The sequence below is a fragment of the Chanos chanos genome, chromosome 11 (assembly GCF_902362185.1).
Source record: "Chanos chanos chromosome 11, fChaCha1.1, whole genome shotgun sequence".
Lineage (NCBI taxonomy): Eukaryota > Metazoa > Chordata > Actinopteri > Gonorynchiformes > Chanidae > Chanos > Chanos chanos.
In genome coordinates, this window is record NC_044505.1 from 20,526,841 (window position 1) to 20,549,065 (window position 22,225).

General features: G+C 43.4%; 1 protein-coding gene and 2 non-coding genes across 3 annotated transcripts; 2 read left to right on the forward strand and 1 right to left on the reverse strand.

Annotated features, from left to right (window-relative positions):
• The first annotated feature begins 3,136 nt into the window (after window positions 1-3,136).
• Window positions 3,137-16,212, forward strand: patl1 (PAT1 homolog 1, processing body mRNA decay factor). Its single transcript, XM_030787953.1, has 18 exons — window positions 3,137-3,202; window positions 4,183-4,291; window positions 4,854-5,275; window positions 5,482-5,562; window positions 5,715-5,915; window positions 6,533-6,634; window positions 7,248-7,334; window positions 7,496-7,698; window positions 7,904-8,063; window positions 8,467-8,584; window positions 10,812-10,909; window positions 12,166-12,225; window positions 12,500-12,645; window positions 14,042-14,201; window positions 14,469-14,594; window positions 15,012-15,103; window positions 15,215-15,364; window positions 16,080-16,212. The coding sequence occupies exons 1-18, from the start codon at window positions 3,188-3,190 to the stop codon at window positions 16,099-16,101; spliced, it is 2,352 nt and encodes a 783-aa protein (XP_030643813.1). The 5' UTR covers window positions 3,137-3,187; the 3' UTR covers window positions 16,102-16,212.
• A 4,526-nt stretch (window positions 16,213-20,738) lies between these two features.
• Window positions 20,739-20,811, reverse strand: trnak-uuu (transfer RNA lysine (anticodon UUU)). The gene has a single exon. It is a non-coding gene; the product is annotated as a tRNA-Lys (tRNA).
• Window positions 20,812-21,463: 652 nt separating this feature from the next.
• Window positions 21,464-21,555, forward strand: trnar-ucu (transfer RNA arginine (anticodon UCU)). The gene is given in 2 exon segments: window positions 21,464-21,500; window positions 21,520-21,555. It is a non-coding gene; the product is annotated as a tRNA-Arg (tRNA).
• The last annotated feature ends 670 nt before the right edge of the window (window positions 21,556-22,225 follow it).

Below are 22,225 nucleotides of genomic sequence, written 5' to 3' on the forward strand. Positions count from 1 at the left end.
ACACCTATCCATACACGCTCGCTGGCCATGTCATTATTAGTAAACGGCAGTATCGTAGGTAAACCTTTCGGACGTACAGTCAGGGATTATGGCACCTGTTGTTTGTTAGCCATCCTCTAATCCCTCATCGCTGGTCAGTCTCTGACCACAAGACCACGGCTGACTGGATGTTTTTTAGCTGTACCACTCTCAACCCAGTGGTGACAGCGACATGTGTAGAAGTCCCACAAAGACTGCTGCGCCTGACACACTCCTGTCAGCGTGACGCCCGCTACCATACCGCCGCCGTGTCAGTGTCACGGCTGTGTCGAGAACGGTCTGTTGCCCAGGTAACACCCGGTCAACAGTGGTCCTGTGGTCAGAAACTGACCATGGATGAACAGGGTAGAGGGTGACTGATAAATTGTGTGCGGCAACAGATAGACTAGAGTCTATAACTCTCTATAACTCTGTAAGAGGGTAGTGTACCAATAAGTCAGCGTATCTAATAAAGTTAAATATATATTCACATAGATATGTAGACACACACACACACACACAGACCCACGTTAGCGAGTGAGAGCAAATGAGAGAGAGAGAGATACACACACAAATTTAATAGCTCATTTAATAGCAAATTCAGTTGAGCTCCTGATGAAATGTTACCCCTGATGATGGTGTATACATGTTGGCATGTTTTTGAACATCTTCTTACCTAGTCCTTCTTTTTCTGTCTTTGAGGATTCAGGTTGCTCCGTGTTCAGGTAAAAAGTCTCATAGATTTCATCCAGACCATCAGTGATTTCTTCTGTGTTGATGTAGACGACGTCGGCGTCTGTCTCCCTCTCGCCGTCCTGCATGATTCTGATTCGATACATGGGACTGTGATATACAGAGACTGACTTACATGTCAGTTGTCTAACATGTATCTCCACCACACCTGTTAGCACATCTATGACAAACCTATTGGCTGCGTGTCTGTTTTTGGAGCATTAGAACAAGAAGAAGAGGTTTTGGTTCCTGTTTACACTGAGATGAAACTCAGATGTCAGTGATACCGAACATTAAACACATATTTGTCTGTGATTACTTATATCTAGATATCTTTACACATCTTTCAAAAAAAAAGAAAAAAAAGATATAAACTGTGATAAATGCATGGAGTTAAGTCTGAGTCACTGATCAACTTCGCGAGAGGGGGGGGGGGGGGGGGGTGGGGGGGGGGGGGGGTTTGCAAAAGAAATACTAGAAAAGAAAACGGAAAACGGAAAACGGAAACATAACCTTCTGTTATAGGGCTACGGGGGCTATTAACAGAATAGAACCAACTAGAAGACATTATCAGTGCTATTTACCAGACAGTCTGGGTTTAACCAGTTTAAACCACTCATTAAATTGGACTTTAGATGGAAGACATCACGGGAACATGTAACTGATTTGAATCTTCTTGTTTCAAATAGATACACATAATAATGCTTTCAAAATTATTTGGCTTAGAAATTACATCCAAATAGTCAGTCTCTATGGAATATTTCTGCTTAACTCATTCACTCATTCTGTTTAAGTCATTAGACATTTCATATTCAAACACAGACAAACCTTGTTACGGCTAGTTATAATGCTCGATGGTCATTGGACTGGATTGTAATGGCTACTGTTTATGCTTTGTACATAGAAATCAATCGAATCAATCGAATTACATCAAGGCACTTAGCCTGGACTAAAGAAGCCCTCTGATGGTATGGAAACTAAGCAACCAACCATTCCCTAATATTCTTGGCAATACTACTACATAATGTATATCTACACATATTTATAAACATGTCAAACAGACACTGGTGTGTGTGTGTGTGTGTGTTTTCTTTCTTTTTCCTTTCAAGAACGATAAACTAAATCAATTTTGAAACAACATAAGCTGAGGCATACTAACGCATCCTGATTACATAAACGTAATGTTATAACACGTGCAAGCCCCACATTTTTAAGGAATCCATATAAAATGTATAAAACATATACAGTGTATTGTCTAGCGCACCCTTAACCTTCTTCTTCAAATCAGACCACTCAAACAACAAATAAGTGACAGAAATGCCATCAGCAGCATTCAGCTCAGTTTTATTCACTTGTTTTTTTTTTGTTTTTTTTTTAAAGTTTTAGGTCAATATGTCAACATTTCCCAAGATTCAGAGGGTGGTTGACAAACTAACTTTAAGTCAAAGGGTGGTTAGTAAACATAAACAAACAAACAAACAAAAAAAAAACTATAATTCAGATCATTCTTTCAAATTTCGTAACCTTCTGTTACGACACCGGGTCAAATTAGAGAGCTTTCTCATAAATCCTGTGCAGGTTAAATGGGCTTTACATAGGAAATGAGCAAATGATAGCCCAAAGGTCAACTCAAAACTCAAACTGTTCCCTCTTTTTATGACTTTCAAATTGTTGCAAGACTTAGGGCAGATACAGTATGTGTCATAGCTCACGTGCCTCCCAATGACATGGGTAACTTGTCACTCCAACCCTTCTTACTGCTCAAATAATGATATTAGCTATCAAACAGCCACATTATGGAGACCACAAACAATATTCAGTTTTTTTTGTTGTTTTTTTAATGCTTTCTATAATATCCTTGTGACCAAAGAAAAAGTTGTAGCATATTTAAGACAAGAGTACAAATAGTGGACCATTATCTTTAGCAGGTTACTGTTAAAAGTTCCTGAAACGATGATATTTTAGCTCAGTGCTCATTTGCGTGGTAATCACTCTTACGATCTGTAAATTTATTTAAATAGTAATTCATTGAACACTCGAAACTTAAAATTAATTAAAGAGAGAATTAATCATCAATGCACATTGTAATCTAGCTTTCATTCCTTTGTGATACAATGATACTCACTTTACATGTATTGGTTAGATTTATTACGGTGAAGTTGTTTAAAAATGTACTGAGAAAATGTTCCACATTTGCCTCAGACGGTTCACACACACGTGGAGCGATTGCAAGTTAAGCACCTTGTGTAAACTTGCTACCTGCATACAACACATCACTCGTGGCAAAGTTGTACGTCTCTTTACGACGTGCTCGCCCAAGCCGGGTGACCCAGCGTATGCGCGTTCACGCGAAGCCCTTTGCTGCGTAATTTGCGCGGCGCCTCACGGAACACTGACACTTGGGAAAATCAGGCTACCTTTCCCGGACTAAAGATACATGTTCCGATTTCAGGTAAGTCCATTGTTTACTCTGCATTCATGTTTTCTGCGAGTTTACATGAGTTAACTTTGCTCATAAGAAGCGAGCTAAACCGTTTTGAAGCCCAAAAGAGAAAACTGTGGCGTTGTTTATCGACACTGTTAGCAGAATTTTACGTGCGGCCTGTGATACCCTGTCTTTCTCTTTAACTCTCCCGAGTGCAGATTGCGCGACTAGGGAACTCCTGCTCGGGCCAGTAGTATATTTTGCTTACATGTGAATCACTGTCCGATAAAAGTAACTGAAAAAGTAATACCTCGGTCCAGATAATAGCTTAGTCAAACAGGTTCGATACGCGTGATGTAACGAGCTAGCAATGGAAGCTAACTGACTTGCTAAGTTTAACGCTGGCTGATTTCAGTGAGAAATAACTATACCTCACATTCAGTTATTAAGCTAGTATAGTGTATGACCTGACAACGACAAGATTGAATTTTAGTGCTTTTAGTGACTCTTTAACTGTAGGTTTAACCCTTAGATTCTGTAGTCAGACACCATTCTGAATACAGTCCTCTGAAGAAAATGAAACGGTGGCTCATTATTAGCAAGAACACGTTGGTGCTTTTGACCAGTGACCTAAGATAATTTGCCAAGAAACGCTAACTGCTTTGTGTTGTTGTTGAACTATATAGCTGGACAGTCAAAGGCGTTGTTTTATTTTTTAAATGTGGGGTTTATCTGACCTATGAATGTAAATTTTGTTTTTTAAGCAGCGCTCACGAAATTGCTATGTTGTCTGTTGCGATGTCACCTCGCGCTCAAACCGCTTTATTAGTCCGACCGTTCATCAGTAAATTTGTGATTTCTATTATGAGTTGCCGCTGTCGCTGGTCTGCTCTGGCTAGCATTGTACCATTATTTGTGCAGTCTCGCTCTAAAAAAAAAACCCTGAATAAAATCGTACGTCTTTTGCAAATATTGAGCCCTGTTTCTTTTTGCTCCGTATTCTCTAGTCCTTTGATGAAGACTGTACCCTGGAGGAGGAGGAGGAGGGGGGGCTGGTAGAGGAAGAAGATGAAATCGATCAGTTTAACGATGACACTTTTGGAGCAGGGGCGATTGGTGAGTTTTTCCATGTGTATTATGCAGACATGATATGTATCACTGGGATGTTTATAACTGACGATGGAGTCCTTGCATAACATATCTGAATCTTATACCAGGACCTCTATAAGATTGGAAATTGTTTTAGTGTGGAACTGTAACAAAAGCCTGCATCAGTTTTGTCTGCTTTGTGGGTGGTCTTGTGAGTACGTCTCATCCAGTTGATGAGTGGCTGTTCACCAAGAGGATTTTCAGTTATCCTGGAAAAACTAGAAGCACATGTCTTCAATTATAGTTAGTCCAACTACTGTTGCTTCCATGGTAACTCTGTTTGTTTGGACAACCCCTGAACACACAGAGATGAAGTCCCTTCCAAAACTCCAAAACAGTGCGCCCCCCTTTTTTTTTCGTAGCGCGCTGTCCCAAACGTAGGTTGAGTGTACGTATACTCACCCTCTTTGGTTTGGTTAGTTTGTCGTAGAGGACGGAGCATCAGGAGCAGAGGCTTTCTCGTAGTGCCGTGCGTGGGCTCCTCTGGGGCGCACGGCTGTTTTTTTGATTGTCGGTGATGTTTCCTCAGACGACGACTGGCAGGAGGAGCACGCGCGTCTGGCCGAATTGGACGAGAGAGTGCGAGACGGGTTAGGGGGAGCCAACGATGCCCCCTCTGCCACCTCCGTCCTCCCTCCCCCCCCGAGCGGCAAGCCCCTCTCCTCCTCCTCTTCCCTCCCCCCCGCGTCCTCCTCCTCTTCCTCCTCGGCCCCGCCCCCCGGCCTGGAGGAGGCGGGCGACGGCGACCTCGCCGAATCGCTGGCCCGTCTCATTTTGGGCTCGGACCCGGCCATCGCCGGCGTGGGCACCGCCGGGTCGGACCGGCCCCGGTTCCCTCCCATGGCTCCCTCTCAGGCCCCGCCCTCAGGGCTGTCAGCCCCTCCCTCCTCGTTGCTAAGTTACCAGCAGCATCAGCACCTTTTGCACCAAGGGCCAGCAACCCTGCCACAGGTGAGTGAACGTTTACAGGTAACTATAGCAACTCTTTCTCACGCTAACTTGAGCAGTAGAGGAATAGCTCCTGATTTGCTTAGGTACTCCCCAGACTTTTGCCTTTCTTCAACCTACTGTCAACATCAACACCATGGGGGGGGGGAAAAAAATTTGGAGAATTAATAAAATGTCTCATGTTTTCCTCATCTCCTTGCTGCGCTCAGGTGAACTCTCACAATATTTGGGAGAACAGTATGGGTTTTGGTCCCGTTAGTGTTACCCCAGGACTGCCGAGTCACATGGAGGTAAAACCACTCAAGATCTGTTCACCGCACAACCTCTATCTCCATGTCTGTCCAGTGGCATTTTGGCCTTTCATGTAACATTAAGGAGAGAGACCATCCTTTTTTAAATGTGTTTTTTTTTTTTTTCCCCTCCTCTACCTGCTACCGTTCAGGACAGTCCACTCTTATCCATCATCAAAGAGGTGGGCCTTCCCAAGCGGCCTCCTCCAGTCAGAAGCGAGGAGGGTCGGGATTTGTCCGAAAGAGTTCCGCCTCCACGCTCGTCCTCACCTGTGATTGGTAGCCCACCTGTGAGGGCGGTGCCCATTGGAACACCTCCCAAACAGCCAATGAGCCACCCCATGAATCATCAGGTCGGTCTCTTTTCAAGCATTTGGCCTGTGTCACAGTTTCTCTGTTGTTGTATAACAGACATTGGCTTACTGTGTGTGTGTGTGTGTGTGTGTGTGTGTGTGTGTGTGTAAATATGTAAGTCTTTGAAGCTCCAGCAGTCCAATAGTCTGTGTGTAATCCTGAACTTTGCATACTGTCCTTTTGTTCTGTGTTCTTGGAAGTCTGTGGATTTTATTTGTGCTGCTCCTTTCCCCTCTGAAATCTGCTGATGTAGCCAATGTCACTTTACCTCTCTGTCTACTGTGAGCTGAGTATAATGTATCGGAAGCCTCTTTGAACCAAGGTCAAGTATTTTTTGTCTGTGCAGTTCTGTTGATTTATAATTGAACAGGTGACTCAGCTCTCCCAGGCGTGCTCAGAAATGTAGGATTTGACTAAATCATGCATGGCGTGGATGATTTGGGATAAAACCCAAGCTCAGACAGACTTCTTGAAGAAAAAGCGCTCTGCAGCAGAGAGAGCTTTCTCCCCAAACCCGTGCGCCTTTTGTCTCTGTACCTTGCCCGTGTGTCCAGTCCGTAGTGTAGAGCTGAGAGTGTAGCCATGCAGGTGTGAGTGACTTGTTCTCTTTTTCCAGATCCACCATCCCACCGCTGTGCATGTCAGAGCGCCGGTCCAGCACCGTTACCCCCCTCCTTTCCCCGAGCGCCTGTCTCCCAACACCCTCCTCAATATAGCTGTGAGTCCCCCCCCTTAGCCCCCCCTATACCCCTCTCTCTGTCTCTCTCTGATTCTCTCTCTCTCTCCCTCTCTCTCTCTCTGCCTCTCTCTCTCTGTCTCTGACTCTCTCTCTCTCTGACTCTCTCTCTCTGACTCTCTCTCTCTGTCTCTCTCTCTCTGTCTCTCTCTCCCTGTCTCTCTCTCTCTGTCTCTCTCTCTCTGTCTCTCTCTCTCTGTCTCTCTCTCTCTGTCTCTGACTCTCTCTGAATCTGACTCTCTCTGACTCTCTCTCTCTCTGTCTCTCTCTCTCTCTGTCTCTCTCTCTCTCTGTCTCTCTCTCTCTGTCTCTGACTCTCTCTCTCCCTGTCTCTCTCTCTCTGTGTCTCTCTCTCTCTGTCTCTCTCTCTCTCTGTCTCTCTCTCTCTCTGTCTCTCTCTCCCTGTCTCTCTCTCTCTGTCTCTGACTCTCTCTCTCCCTGTCTCTCTCTCTCTGTGTCTCTCTCTCTCTGTCTCTCTCTCTCTATCTTCCTCTATCTCAGTCCTTCTTGTTTGATGGGTTGTGACCGACGATAGCGTTTTTCTGTTTATCGTTCACCCTCTCTTTTTGTCTCTCTCTCTCTCTCTCTCTTTCAGAACTCTCCACTGTGTCGACCTCCGTTCCCAGGCGGAGTGGGCCCGGTTCTGTCTCAGATCCAGCGGGCCCAGCTGCTTAATTCTCAGGTCAGCATTCTCAGACACATCCACGCAGAAGCATCATTTTTAAGGCTATGACATCTCACAGATGAAATCATTAGGAGCGAAGGTACATTATGTGCATTACCATGTGTCTTGCGGCCCTTGTAAGTCTATTCAGAGTTAATGTCGCCCCGTGCGTGTCTTAGGTTGGCCCGTTTCCGAGGGGTCCCGGTCCAGCGCCACCTTTGTTGCCGGGAGGCGGCGGAGGCTTCAGGCCGTTTTTCGGCCAGCCGCCACAGCGAGTCGGGCCACACGCTCCTCCGCCCAACCACAACCCCATCCGCCACAACACCACCCATCTCCACCCCCAGCACCGCAGGATGCTCACGCAGAGACTGCAGAGCCGAGGGTCAGTATCTACACACGTGGGGAGGGTTGGGGGGGTGTGTGTGTGTGTGTGTGTGTGTGTGTGTGTGCGCGTGCGTGTCGCTAATGTGCCTTTCAGTCAGATATGTTTGGGTTATTTTGGTTACTTTTTTCTTTTATTGCTTTTGAATTTGTTGGCGTATTGAAAGTTTGCCTGCTGAGGGTGTGTTTTGATGCGTGTCTTGCAGTGATCGTGGAGGGAGAGGTGGGGGAGGTGGAGCTGGGGACAGGAGGAATAGAGACCCTTACAGTAATCTCATGACTCAGAGAGAGAAAGAGTGGGTGGCTCGCATCCAGATGATGCAGCTCCAGAGCACTGACCCTTACCTGGATGACTACTACTACCAGGTACACACACACACACACACTACTACTGCTACTGCTTCTACTACTACTGCTTCTACTACTACTATTACTACCAGGTACTCTGTCACACACACACGCATGCACACGCATGCACACACACACACGCACGCACACACACACACACACACTCACAACTTACACTTCTACCACCACCAGGTAGTCTATCTCATACACACACACACACTACTACTACTGCTGCTACTACTACTACCAGGTACACACACACACACATACACAGACGCATACAGCCCTGTGCAGCTACCTGCTTACCCTATCAGACTGCAACGCACTCAAAACCATGAGTCCTCATTGCAGCTGTACACTGTGCCGGTGTGATTCTGGGTAGGATGTCTAAGGTGATCTGGTGTCAATGTGTGTCGTGTAGAATTACTATGAGAAGATGGAGAAGCGTCAGGAGAGGGACAGAGACAGCAGCAGAAAGGAGCACACCACCAAACTCATCACCCCTCAGGTGGCCAAGCTCGAACACACCTACCGCCCAGGTAACTACACCACCCTGTCAGCATCCCACCCCTACACCTTCACGCCTCCATATCAATATCCTAACCACCCATCCACCACTATACCACCTAATCAATACATCACAACATCTGCAAGGTAGTTGCTTTCAGCAGCGATCAATACTGCTCTTACCACTGCAGTCAGTCATGTCCCGTGGTGCTGATGTGTCTGTCTGTAATCAGAATCAGACATCAGTAGTGAATACATTTACATCACAGTGTGTGTCCAGACACAGAGAAAACTTCGTAATCAAAGAGCTACAGTTGCAATCGGAAGTATTCAACCCCCCAAAGATTGTAAGGATTTAACTAATGAGAGTTTTTTCAAAGAGCTAGATTTTGCTTTGGATGACTTCTTTATCAGTTGAGTGATACATAAAATGAACCAAGAAAACGTATGATGTAGAATTCGAGAGCAACAGGATATTTTGTTAATCTAGCCATGTCACAATTATTCAACCCCTATATAATATTGCTGTTTCTAAAACCCTCTGCTAGTTTTTATGGCCTAAAGTGGAGTTAAAACATAATTAAGCCTTTTGGAACTCTATAATGATCCTTAATTTGCTTCAACTTTGATGCATATATAAACCCCACCCATGAAGGTGTTCAAGTTGAGTTGCAATCATGGGTAAGACTAAGGAGCTTTCACAAAAGCTAAAAGAGGAAAGTTTTTCATTTGGTATAAGAAGATTTCCCAAAAATCTAACATCCCAAGAAACACCACTGGGAGCATTTTAAGGAAGTTTAAAACTTATGGTACAGCTGCAAACCTGCCTGTCCATGGAAGAAAGCCCAAATTTCATCAAGAGTCCTTAGCAACTTAATCAGGACAACTGATAAAAACCCCCGTGTTACTGGAAAATACCTACAGAATGACCTGTTGAATGCCGGGATAAGTGCTTCAGTGGCAACTATAAGATGAGCACTAAATAAACAAGGACTTCGTGGCCGGACACTAAGAACACTCCACTTGACCAGGAGGAACACCAGAGGTCAACTGGAATATGCCAGGAGGAATTTGGATAGGACTGCAGAGCTTTGGGAGACAGTTCCATGGACTGGTGAAACTAAACTGGAACTGTTTGGACACATGGACCAGCGGTATGTCTGGCGTGAGAAAGGCCAGTCTCATGACCAGAGGAATACCATCCCCGCGGTCAAGCATGGAACTGGATCATTGATGATGTAGGGATTTTTTTCTGCTTCAGGAACTGGCAGTTTTGACCATGCAACTGGCGTTGCGGATTCCCAAAAATACCGGGCCATTTGAAGGGGGAAAGTGATGCCTTTCCATTGGGGAAATTGAACCTCGGTGATCATTGGACTCTCCAACAAGACAGTGATCCCAAGCACACCTCCATGTCAGCCAAAGCTTGGTTGAGAAATAGATCCTGGAATTTCCGGGAGTGGCCTTCTCAGTCCCTGGAGTTTTAAATCCCATGGAAAATCTTCGGCGGGATTTAAAGAAGGCAGTTGCAGCGCGGAAGCCACCAAACAGCAACGAGCTAGAGGCTTTTTTTTTTTTCATGTGAAGGATGACCAAAGATTCCAGTAGAGAGGTGTAAGCAGCTTGTCAGCAATCACCGAAAACACTTATTAGAGGTTATATAAAGGCTAAAGGATGCCCCACAAAGTGCTGAAGCTGGGGGTTGAATAATAGCGCACATGCACATTTCTGAAAAGAGTTACATTTTTCATTTGAAGTTAAGTCAATTTATGCTCTCAAACTAACTCAAATATGCATCATAAAATATTTTTTTGTTCTTTAATGAGGCTTTTTGTCATATGTTTTCATTAACCTCGGTTCTCATCGCTGTAACGTCTTTTGAGGTGAGAGGGTTGAAAATTTCCGATTGCAACTGTATGGGCACTTTAGTCCAGGATGTATGTGTCTGAAACTTTAAGATACTCGAGAACATTAATCGGGTTGTCACGAGTGGTTCGTTTTTTTGTTTTGTTTTGTTTTTTTTGCAGCCTGGATCATCAGCCAAACTAAATAAACTGCATTTGGCCATGTGTTTAGTCGTAGTAATAGTATAAAGCTGATGCTCTGATCAAACAGAGGCCTCGCTCTTTGGATTAGCCTTTGCTTGTAAACAGTTACGTCATTGCCTGTGGTTTCTAATGATTCCCTGTTCCAGTGGGGTTTTATCCTTGTGAATGAAGGATTAAGCCAGGGGTGTGTGTGTGTGTGTGTGTGTTACAGTGCAGTTTGCGGGTTCTCTGGGCAAACTGACTGTCTCCAGCGTGAACAACCCCAGGAAGATGATCGACGCCGTGGTGACCACTCGCACTGATGATGAGGTCTGTGTTGTGTCTGCGTTTTTCATCCTATCTCTGTACGAAGCACTAACACACAGCAGCCAAAAGCTGCCTGATAGAATCCTGTCCTGCGTCTGTCCTAGTCCTAGACTCAGTACTCCCCTAGTCCAGCTGCAGAATCATTAATATGGAGGTCTATCACTTGATGCACCTGGATTGGTTGACGGAAGGCTCTGTGATTCGTTGATCTGTTGCATCCAGTGTGTTAGTCCTGCAGGATCCCAGAACCTCTGGTATAGTGAGGAACACAGTGAAAGTAGTTTTCATATGTTTCTCCCTCTTCTCATTTGGATTACCCGGCTGTGACGTTTTTAACTGTCCATCTGTGTGGGTGATGTATCACTCTTATGTCTCTGCCGTGTGGTTGGCATATATTTGCTCTAGGAGTGTAAGGGTACGAGTATTCGTCCCGAACCGTCACGGCAGAGACGTAACGGTTCGGTGCATGCAGTCGTACGGAGAATACGCGGTAGCCTATGTGCGAAGACTGATGAACGCGATGCAAAACCGAATTTCACAAGCGCCAGTCTCTCATTTCACTCTCTCATAGTTGGTTTGTTCTCTTCTCTCTGAGATTTGGGATCGGATTGTGGTGCAAACATATGATGACATATGTTTTCAAGGACCTTATGTCCTTGTTTACCAGTACATAATAGTAAGAAGTAAACCGCAATTCTTAATGAATAATAGATTGCAATGCCGGCCATCAATAGCCTACGATTGGCTACACGCTGGTGTAGGTGGCCATGTGCAGGTGTGACGTCACAAACACATGGAATTCTGAACGGGCTGTAGAAAGGCTTGTTTTCTTCACATAGATTGTACGGCTGTAGGAGGAGAGTGTATGTTTTCATACTTTGACAATGTTTCCATAGCACATTCATCTCAGTGAATTCAAAAGGACAAGGAAAATCGTGATTTCCATTCTACAGCACCTTTAATGCACAACAGGCTGTACCAACCACCTCAGGGAGGACTATATGACACTATATGGAACAAACTGTAACTTGCACTAGGCTACTGTCTGTTCAAAACAAATGAAAGAAACCTAGCTTTATACATTTCGGGGGTTTTTGTTGCTTTTCCCCCGTTGCACCGAACTCGTACCAAACCGTGACGTCAAAACCGTGGTGTGAACCGAACCGCGACTTCTGTGTTTTCCGTCACGACCCCCTAACTTGTTCAGTGTTTCTTTTTCTTTGTTTCTCACTGGGTCATCCCTTGTTTCCGTCACGCAGGAGAAGAGAGAGAAGCAGGTTTGGAACAAGAGAAGACAGATCCTCTACACTGTGGAGAAGGTGAGGATGAGGGGAAAGGGTAAATAAAGACAGAGGATTATGTCTGGTTTGGACATCTCCGCTGTCAGATCTTAACAATGTGTGGGACACTTTAGGATTATTGACATCACCGCCTACCTCCATAGAGTTTCCATTACACTCTGTACATTTGCCACACACAAAATCCTCTTCTACGGGATGTTCTCCTGTCAGTACAGGAGACTGCTGTGTTTTTGACTGGTGGTCGCCTCTCTGTAACTCTCTCCTCTCTCCCTGTGTGTTTTATGTTGGTTAGATGTACAGTTTGTTGCTGGAGGTGCAGGACTTTGAGAAGAAGTTCCTCCAGACGCCAGAGGAGCAGAGGGAGGCCCTGCTGGAGCAGCACAAAACCAACACGCTGCAACTCTACAACTCCCTCAAAGAGAAGGAGTGGGACGACAGGTGTGTCTGTCTGGGTGTGTGTCTGGATGTGTGTGTCTGTGTGTGTGTGTGTGTGTGTGCGCGTGTGTGTCAATATGAGCTAATTGCAGGTATAAATCGGTATCAGCATTTATAACGGCCAATAAATGACAATTAAAAAGAAACAGGTAGACGGAAGATGGATCCTTCAGCCAATGTTATGACATTGATTTCAGCCATGCCTGGTTCTGCTGCAGTAACATGAAAGTCGGGGGTACTGGCAGTCAAACGTCAAAGTTAAATTTAACGTGATGGTAGTCGAGTGGTGTAGGCTAAGCTGTTGACAAACTTTTCTGTAGGTTTATTTATGAAACAGTGTTTATTTATGAAACAGTGTGGCAGTTCTAGCGAGTAAACAAAAAACGGTCCTGTCTTTTCTCCCTCGTCACTTCTCAAAATTCTCTGGCAACATCGCTTACAGCAGCCTATAATTCGATTCCCCACAAAGCTAGCCCTGTTTATCAGTGGAAGACCACTAACGTTAATGAGCGATTAAACTATAGCGTTTGATTTATTCTGCCTAAATGAAGCAATGGTAAATATAGCTGCGATTCACATGTCTGTAGTTACAGTTGGTGCATTGAAAATTATTAAACCAGAGGGTACATGTGAGCTGAACAAGTATGTAACATGGATTGGTAACCAGATAAAGTTTTCTAGCTTCTCTTTCAAACATGTAGTGTGAAATCCCAAATTTGCAAGTCCTCGTTGCAGACAAGTATTAGATGCATTCAGCAGCAGCGTTGACGCTATGTCACTGTAGCAGTTTCCTGCATTATTTATCAAAAGTTCAGTATATTTTGTTGTACTTTTGTTCATAGTGCTATTTATGACAATAAAACAAGTTTATTTTTAAACTGCTTTATGTCATTTTATCTTGGTCAGGACTCTTAAATAATTACAAATTAGGGAAAATCTTTGTTTATGTAATGTGTTTCTGAAAAAGGAAAAAAAAAAAGAGTATTGGCCAATATATTGGTATCGGATCTTTAAATCCTCAAATATTGAAATTGGGATCAGTCCTAAAAATCCTATATTGGTCGGGCTTTAGTCTGAGTGCGTGCATGAGTGTGTGTGTGTGATTGTGTGTGAGTAAAAATTGGTACAATAGGTGAGAAATGGAATCATGGAAGTTTGTGAATACAATGGAAGGAAGTGTGACTGTGTTTGTTACCAAAATGTTTGCGTGTGTGTGTGTGTGTGTGTGTGTGTGTGTGTGTGAGAGAGGGAGACTTTCCAAAATGAGAGAATGTGGTGTTCTGTTCTTACCTGATTAAACTTATTGATCACTGAAGAGATTGGTAACCTGATCATTTATTCACCGTTCAGGAGCGTAAAACAGAATGGTTTCTGATCTTCTTTCTCTCTGGCCTTTTAGAGTGAGTGATGAACAGTGTCTGATGATCATGTCTGTGCGGAAGGGGAAGCGCCTTATTGCTAGGCTCCTCCCCTTCCTGCCCCCACCCCAGGCTGCCGCTGTTGTCATGGGAATCTCCCGGAACCTTCCAGCTCTTGCCAAGAAAGACAAGCAGGACCAGGTAAAACATTTCCATGGCTAAAAGAGGGCAGTAGTGCAGCTTCTGGAAGCTTTTAAGTTTTCACTTCCATAGTGCCTGGAAATAAAAGGACCTGATATCCATTCAAAACCTCTTTATTGTTTCTGAGAGGCTCCATCTACCCACCCAGTCAAACACAAATGATGCTGTAAATTGTTAATGAATGGAGCTCTAATCTTACCAATACCTTGGAACACCTTTGAACAGCCATATTGAAGTGGGTTGTGATCCTCTGTCCTTTAACCCAAGGTCCTGTGCTGGTTGGTGGAGCCAGTTGCCGTGGTGATTCAGTCCATGTCGAGCTCCGCCCTCACTGACTTGCTGCAGGAGCTGCAGGGCAGCGAGGGTCAGCTTCAAAAAGTGCTGCAAAATAAGGTACCTAGTGCGCCTAAAGCACGTCACATACTCTGCCAAATAATGACCCCGCTCAGCACTGCACTTTCATCCCACTCCAAAGACAAAAATATTCTGCGAAACACTGAACCTTATTAAGACCCTGTCTGCAGAACAGTGCGGTATTTCTTACATAAACCAGCAAATGGGAATGGGTATTACCTGTCAGTGTTGCAGTATTGCTACGACTGACCGTAAACCCAGTCAACCTGATAACCTCGATGTTTAAGTGAACCTATGTAAGCACATCTAGCAAATGGGATAGCAGATAGATCAACTCATCGTGTCACCTGAGTAACTGTATGAGGTTTAAATTGCAATACATATAAGACATATATTTTAGAGGTATATTCTCAAGGTGTATTTATTTTCTCTCTCTCTCTCTCTCTCTGTCTGTAGTTTGGTGTGACGCTGCTTTATCTGATTCTGAGTGAGGGTGAAAGAATGCAGAGCTCTGATCCCAACTGTCAACTCATGGATGACAATCGATGGTGAGAGACCTCAGGGAACGTCCAACGCCAAACATCTCCGTCTGCGTCTCCGGCAGGCAGCGGCTTTAATGACCTCCATGTCAATCTCCTCCTTTTGCTTTTCTCCCTCAGGACGGAGTTGGTGTTCTCAGTGACGAGGGAGCTGTTAAACGTGCCTCCTTCCTCGCTGTCTCCTCCTCTCTTCACGCCTCCCAACCTTCTCTCCCTCTTCTCTCGCTACGTGGATAGACAGAGGCTCGAGTTGCTACAGGAGAAGCTACAGTGAGCCACTCCTTCTCCTCGCACACACACACACACACACACACACACACACACACGCACACACACACACTCGCACATTCTTTAATTTTATTACATAATATTAGGTAGTAACATATAATAGTATATTACATATATAATATATGTGCTGCAGCTATATTATATAATATTAGTTGTTCTCCAGTATAATTACATTCCATTTTAAACTGGTTTCACATAATGCCTGGCCTGTACCAGATTGACCCAAAAATCAGCTGCATTCCCCGACTCAGGGTTTTTACACACAGAGTACAAATGAAGGATTATGGATATACAGGGCTGACTTGTTTATTAATACAGCCAACGTCGTATTCTGTTACATACAAAAGCTGCAGGAACTGTATGCTAAAGGAAAAAAAAAAAAAAGATTATATGCCCATGGAAATGCTTAGGATAATGTGATTTCCAACCATTTATTAATCATTAAAATGTGATGAATCTCATGTAGAGTGAGGAGAAAGCATTTTTTTCTCAGAATATTTTTTTTCTTACACAGTCACAGTCTTCAGTATATAGATTGAGCACTTTCTCAAAACAGTGAAGCATTGGGTTTGCAGTCTTTGCCTGTGTGTATCAGACAGTCAGCTGTTGATTAACATACAGGTCTTTTTTTATTATTATTATTATTATTATTATTATTAAACCATCTCTCACTGACTGCTCTGTCTCTCTGTTTTAGGATCACTGCTTTGTCCAGGTAGAAGTTACTTCAGAACAAGAATCCCTGTTGACGAGAGACTGGCCGTGTGTCCGTGCGTGCATGTGTGTGTGTCCGTGTGTGTGTGTCTGTGTGTGTGTGTGTGTGTGTGTGTGTGTGTGTGTGTGTGTGTAAGTATGGGAAAGGGAAGGATTAGGGCTGATCATGATTTTAATCCAGAAAAGGAAAAAAAACAAAAAAAAAAACCTCTTGTCACTTTCTTACCCCCCCCCCCCCCCCCCCCCCCCCCCTCCTTGTATTAGTTAGGGTATTCCTGTCAGGGAATGATTGAGTGTGTAAGTTTGTCTGTATGTATGTGTTTGTCGGTGTGCTAGATGATGATGGGAGCTGAGAGAAAATTAATCTGCATTTTTAAAGACCTTGTTAACATTGATGCCTGTGATAAAACATGAAATTAAAAGTATTTCTATTGTATAAAATCAGTGAATCTCTTCTGTTTATTAACTGGTGGGTTTCGCTTTTAGGGACAGCTGGCCCTCGGTATCCGCGGGGGAACTGGTTCCAGGGGCCCCCTCGGATACCAGTATCCACGGATGCTCAAGTCCCTCATATAAAATGGCGTAGTATTTGCATTTAACCTAGGCACATCCACCCGTACGCTTTAAATAATCTTTAGATTACCTACAATACCTAATACAATGTAAATGCTATGTACAGCAGATAGTTGTTATACTGTATTGTTTAGGGACTAATAAGGGAAAAAAAGTCTGTAAAGGTTCGGTACAGACGCATCCATCATTGGCCTATCTACAAAGTACATGTCAGCAACAACCTACCATTTTCCTTCTGTCAACACTTACCGATTGCTTTAATGACCTGAAAGAGAAATACATGCATCACCCTGTCCGGGTTTATTTCGCAATAATGACCGGCCTGCTATTCCCGCTTATCCTGCCTATTACACGACTACTCGCTGAAGAGATCGGTAATTTGACACAAAATTGTGGTTTGAAAATGATTTTGTTGCTTCTGCTAAAAAAAAAAAAAAAATAGTGTTTTAGATTCAGAGATATGTTCAGAGCAACGTTCTGTCATTCATAGCAGGAATCTCGCAGAGTCCACCACATGCCCGCTTTACGACACGACATGCTCACCTCAATACATGGCACACCCCCTTAGGATGACGCGTGTTACGCGTAACGCCTAACCACAGCCCTAAGCAGAATGTTAGCGTTCTTTGGGCAAAGTCACTTTCCCTGTAAGAAAAACGAAAGGATATTAGTATTTTTTTTTTTAATTTCAGTTTTAACGTACCATGGATTCTTTATTTCTATAAACTACAATAAAAGTTGGCCTTTCCGTCTAGAAGCGTAAGTGTAATTTATTATTTTCGTCATTTAACCCCATTTACTCCTATTCATTGAGGGCTCGTTTGCGAGCGCCCACCATATAAATTGCAACCAATACGTCGCTGCAATGGCATTAATAGGACGTGGACAGGCTCTATGCTGATAGGCGCTTAGGACAAGCAATTGTGTGGTGTGACTGTTGCGGTCATGCTAAATCAAATTTCAACATTTCAACCCGCAACGGCTATGATCAAGCTCTCCTCCATTGTGCTGGGAACTATAATGTTTGGTGGTAACAAAAGTTTACACGATAGTGTTCTCTAGAATTCTTAAGTGCTGAGCACTTCTAAACTCCGACTGGTTGCCGCCGAACTGCGTCAGAGCTCATTAACATAAAGTTAAGCGAACTTCAACTTTATTCTGACGCCCGAACCGCCTCGGCCGCGCCGCTCTTCGCCGCTTACTGTACGTTCACACTGAGAGCGGCGAGAGCGTCAAGAGTCGCCCAAACCTCTCTGCCAACGACGCTGTTGAACACTGTGGACGCTCTGCCGTTGATGAAATAGGCGGGTACAAGTTCCTTCGGAAAGCTTGGTTATGCAAATGTTTTTAAAGCAAACAAACAGGTCGAGCGGTATCTTTGTGCTGACTGACCACCAGCAGGCTATAAGTTAACCTTATGAGATATTTTAAATGAGAAGGTGCGAAATCGAAGCATTAACAGAAATAAACAATGCTGATTACATATTTCGTAACAAAATAAACTAATGAAAAACACTACTTAAAAGCTTTTTGTTGTTGTGTGTCTTTTGTGTTAATGATAGGCTAGGTCAAATTCCAGCATGGAGTTTATAGGACACGTTTACTAGACTTGGTCTTTAATTAACACTAACGTTTGTGCATAACCTACATTACAGTACAACATGGGGAAACCCACAACCGATATAATCAGTTTCTCCTCCATTTTGCTTAGGACCAAAAGTCTTGTGGGAACAATAGTTTATACTGTTGTGTTCTCTACAATTGTCTAGAGCGGAGCACTTCAAAATTTCTATTGGTTGCCGCCAAACCGCGTCATATCTCATTACCATAAAGTTAACCGAACTTCAACTGTATTTTGACGCCCAAACAACCCTCGCCGCGACGCCCTTTGCCGCGACGCTCTTCGCCGCTTAAAGGCGCTGGCTCTCATTGAAAATGAATGACTTCCGGTCACTTTGACGCTCTCGCCGCTCTCAGTGTGAACGTACAGTCAGTGTGAACGTACAGTTAAACAAGTTTGCAAGACCAAGCATTCGGGCCGAACTTGTACCCGACTATTTCATCAATGTCAATGCGTCCACCGTGTTCGATAGCGTTGTTGGCAGGGCGGCTTGAGCGAATTTTGACGCTCTCGCCACGTACTGTAGGAGAAAAATTACTCTCCTTTAACATAACCACTGTAGTAACCATGATAAACAATGTAACAATAATGTATTCATTATTATAGGAGTGAATCAATGTAATCATTTATATTAACAGCTATATCTATACAATCCTTTGTATTGCAAGAAACATCAAGTTCTCTTTATTCAGAAAGAAGAGACCTGTGTGGCCCTTTAGGGGACAGCATGTGAGATAAGGTCGGCGCCTCTGCCAGAGTGTTGTGGTCAGTCATAATATATGGGAAAAGAACGGCGCCTCTGCCAGAGTGTTGTGGTCAGTCATAATATATGGGAAAAGAACGGCACCTCTGCCAGAGTGTTGAGGTCAGTCATAATATATGGAGAAGGTGAAATATTCCAGGTTTGTGATATATCTTACTCCACCACTTAGCAGGGCAGTAAATATTGGTGACGACGTATGGTAAACCTAAAGGAACTAAACAATAATAAAGTGACATAAACCAGCGATGAGAGGAATCTGTGAAGATGGGCTGGCAGAGGTGCCCCACAGACAAAGAGACAAAGTAATGTGTATCTTTTTTTTGAGAAAACGTGTATAAAAACCGGTGCTTTGTGAGAAGCAGTCACTCCCCGGGACCTGACTCAGTTTGTTGTATGCCTTTTGAACTATACAATAAACTTACACTGCATCTGACTCAATGTTAGACTCAGTCTCATTTGGCCCAGGCTGAGAATTTCAACCACAGTACAGCTATACCTACTTACACGTAGCTGACCAATCAGAATGGAGTATTCAACAAAGCCATGTAATAAATAGACTAAACACATAGTTCCTTTTGGAACTTTCAGGATTTTTTTTCTCAGAATATTTTCGGTCCGCGGTTGGTTAAATCCGCGGATACTGAGGGCCGACTATAGTACCACCTATTGGCAGCTTAAGACAGTACAGTAGCCTATTGCCCGACACTTAAATTGCAAGGTGAAACGCTCGAAGTATGTCTGGAACTACATAACAGGAGTGTGACTTGAACTGATATCTATTCTTGGGGGGGGGGGTTCATGATAACTAGGACTGTAACAGTTTTGGTTCCGGAGTCCTCTGTGTAGTTCGTGGTACTGTACTGTGTGTAACGAATCGTATTTTGATTGTATTTTGCTTATTATGAGGTGAGCCTATGCTTTGACTAACGAGAAAACTGAAGCAAACATTTCGAAGTAACGCAAAGGTTACTTTCCCTAGTAACTAATTACTTTTATATGCAGTAATTGGTAAAGTAATTCAATTACTTTTGAAAGAAGAAACTAGTTGCTGTAACTAATTACTAATTTTCAGTAACTTGCACAACACTGGTCAAAATCAGACCGTAAATATGTAACACTGGAATGGATGAGTCCACGTAAACGAATAAACTATATTTAATAAATAGGCTTCCCCAGGATGGAGCTTGTTTTCTTGCCGTGCACTGATCAGAAAACGTTTAGAACAGTTGATAATCATTTTGAGGTCTTAATGAGTGCTTTCCTGATGAAATCGCATGCTTGAACGACAGTCCTCAAATCGAAAAACCTCTTGCCTCGTCCACGTTGGCAGTGTTGACATGGTTTGGTTTTGCCCTCGTTTACTGCAACGGACTTTCCACAGTGTTATGCGAAGATTTTGTTGAAGCCCTGTCGCTCTTTGAGTTCAATTTCTAAGTATTTGAATCAAAAAGACTCGAAAAAATAATAATATCGGGGGGAAAACCCTCAGTTTTGTGTTGGTTCGATTTTCTCTCGAGCCAAACCATGATACAAATCGTACCTTGCCGTAAAAACCGAGATACAGACAGAACGGTGAACAGGGTGCTCTAACATATTTAAAATCACGAAGCTTGATTTTTCTGCTTAGTCATTGCATGCTTTGAATTACAATCACGGTTTAGTTTTCGCCTGTTAGAAAAATACTACGCCCGAACAGGGACTTGAACCCTGGACCCTCAGATTAAAAGTCTGATGCTCTACCGACTGAGCTATCCGGGCTCTGAGCGAGTGGTTCCCGCTCAGCTTTTTAGCGAAGATTGTGTCTCATTTCATTTCATTTTTCACTTGCATGAATGGGTAACCGTATCCACCGCAGTATATATTTTGTTGAAATTAGTTGCCACCTTGTTTACTGCCAAACTCTTTATTCGATTACAGCCATATATATGCATAATTGGTTAAATTTACCAATTTAGGAAGCACTGTAAATATTGGTTATGGTAAAAATACAAAAGTAAACCAGACCCTCATTGTGCCAAACCTCCTGATCTACTCAGTTTTTCTATATTTACATAATAGTAATACCATTCACTTGACTACAGTTTGAGGTTTGGTTTATCACAAACCAGATCGTAATCAAAATGGTCCTGCTGTGGTAGCCTGTTCTGTAAAACCCGTGTATAACACATCAAGGTCCCGATCTGTAATATCATTTTAATGTTCGCTTTTCAAGATAGCTAAATAAATAGATGACCGGAATATAATTTTCGTGTGTCCCACATGCATGGAAGCAAATAAATGCGTTATACTGACAGCACAATCTAAAAAGAGTCTCGATGTATCTGTATCGATGGATACCGCTACGTGTATTAGCGTTGAGTGACTATGCTGCCTTCCTTCAAAGTTGCTAGTTCAAACACTATCAACAGGTGGCTCCGTGGCGCAATGGATAGCGCATTGGACTTCTAGTCAAGCACTTGAGGAGTGATTCAAAGGTTGTGGGTTCGAGTCCCACCGGAGTCGCGTTTTCTTGTAGTTTTTCTTAAAACTACAAAAAATTTAAACCAAGCCTTGAGAATAAATGATACAGTCCTACTTTTGTTTAAAAACATACTTGCTCGCGCATATTTTACAGTTACTGTATAGAGCCTGGCAAATGCCAAATTCTGTAATGGTGGTCCTTGCGGACGAATGCCAATAGCGTTCAGATGATAGTGTAGTGCATGTTTACTTTTTACTTTGGCCAGACAGTATCGAGATCATGCCATTTGCAAGATTGGTATGTAAACAAGTTGAAGAGAACAATATCGCTTGTCAAACGAGTAAAACCTGATCAGCTGACACCTTGCATAATTACAAGAGTTTCAAAAGGCTAAAATGTAAGACCAAAACATATTTTCAGTCTAAAATAACGGTCACTCCGCACGTCCATGCAATCCATGATTTGGCACAAACTACTGCCTTATTGTGTCACACATCACAGGTTTTCGAGAACACTCTTTTGAAGAATTGTTATCATCACCCACCAAGCTATAGGTAACCTCTACCGATCACATTAAAGTTTGATTTTGTCGCAAAGTCAAGGGACGGGTGGGAACAGCCCTATTGACGTCGACTAACACATGACTTGACGTCTGCAAGGGCGCGCGTCTCAATTAAGCTCTTTACGACTTAGGTTAAGTCTGTTATATGG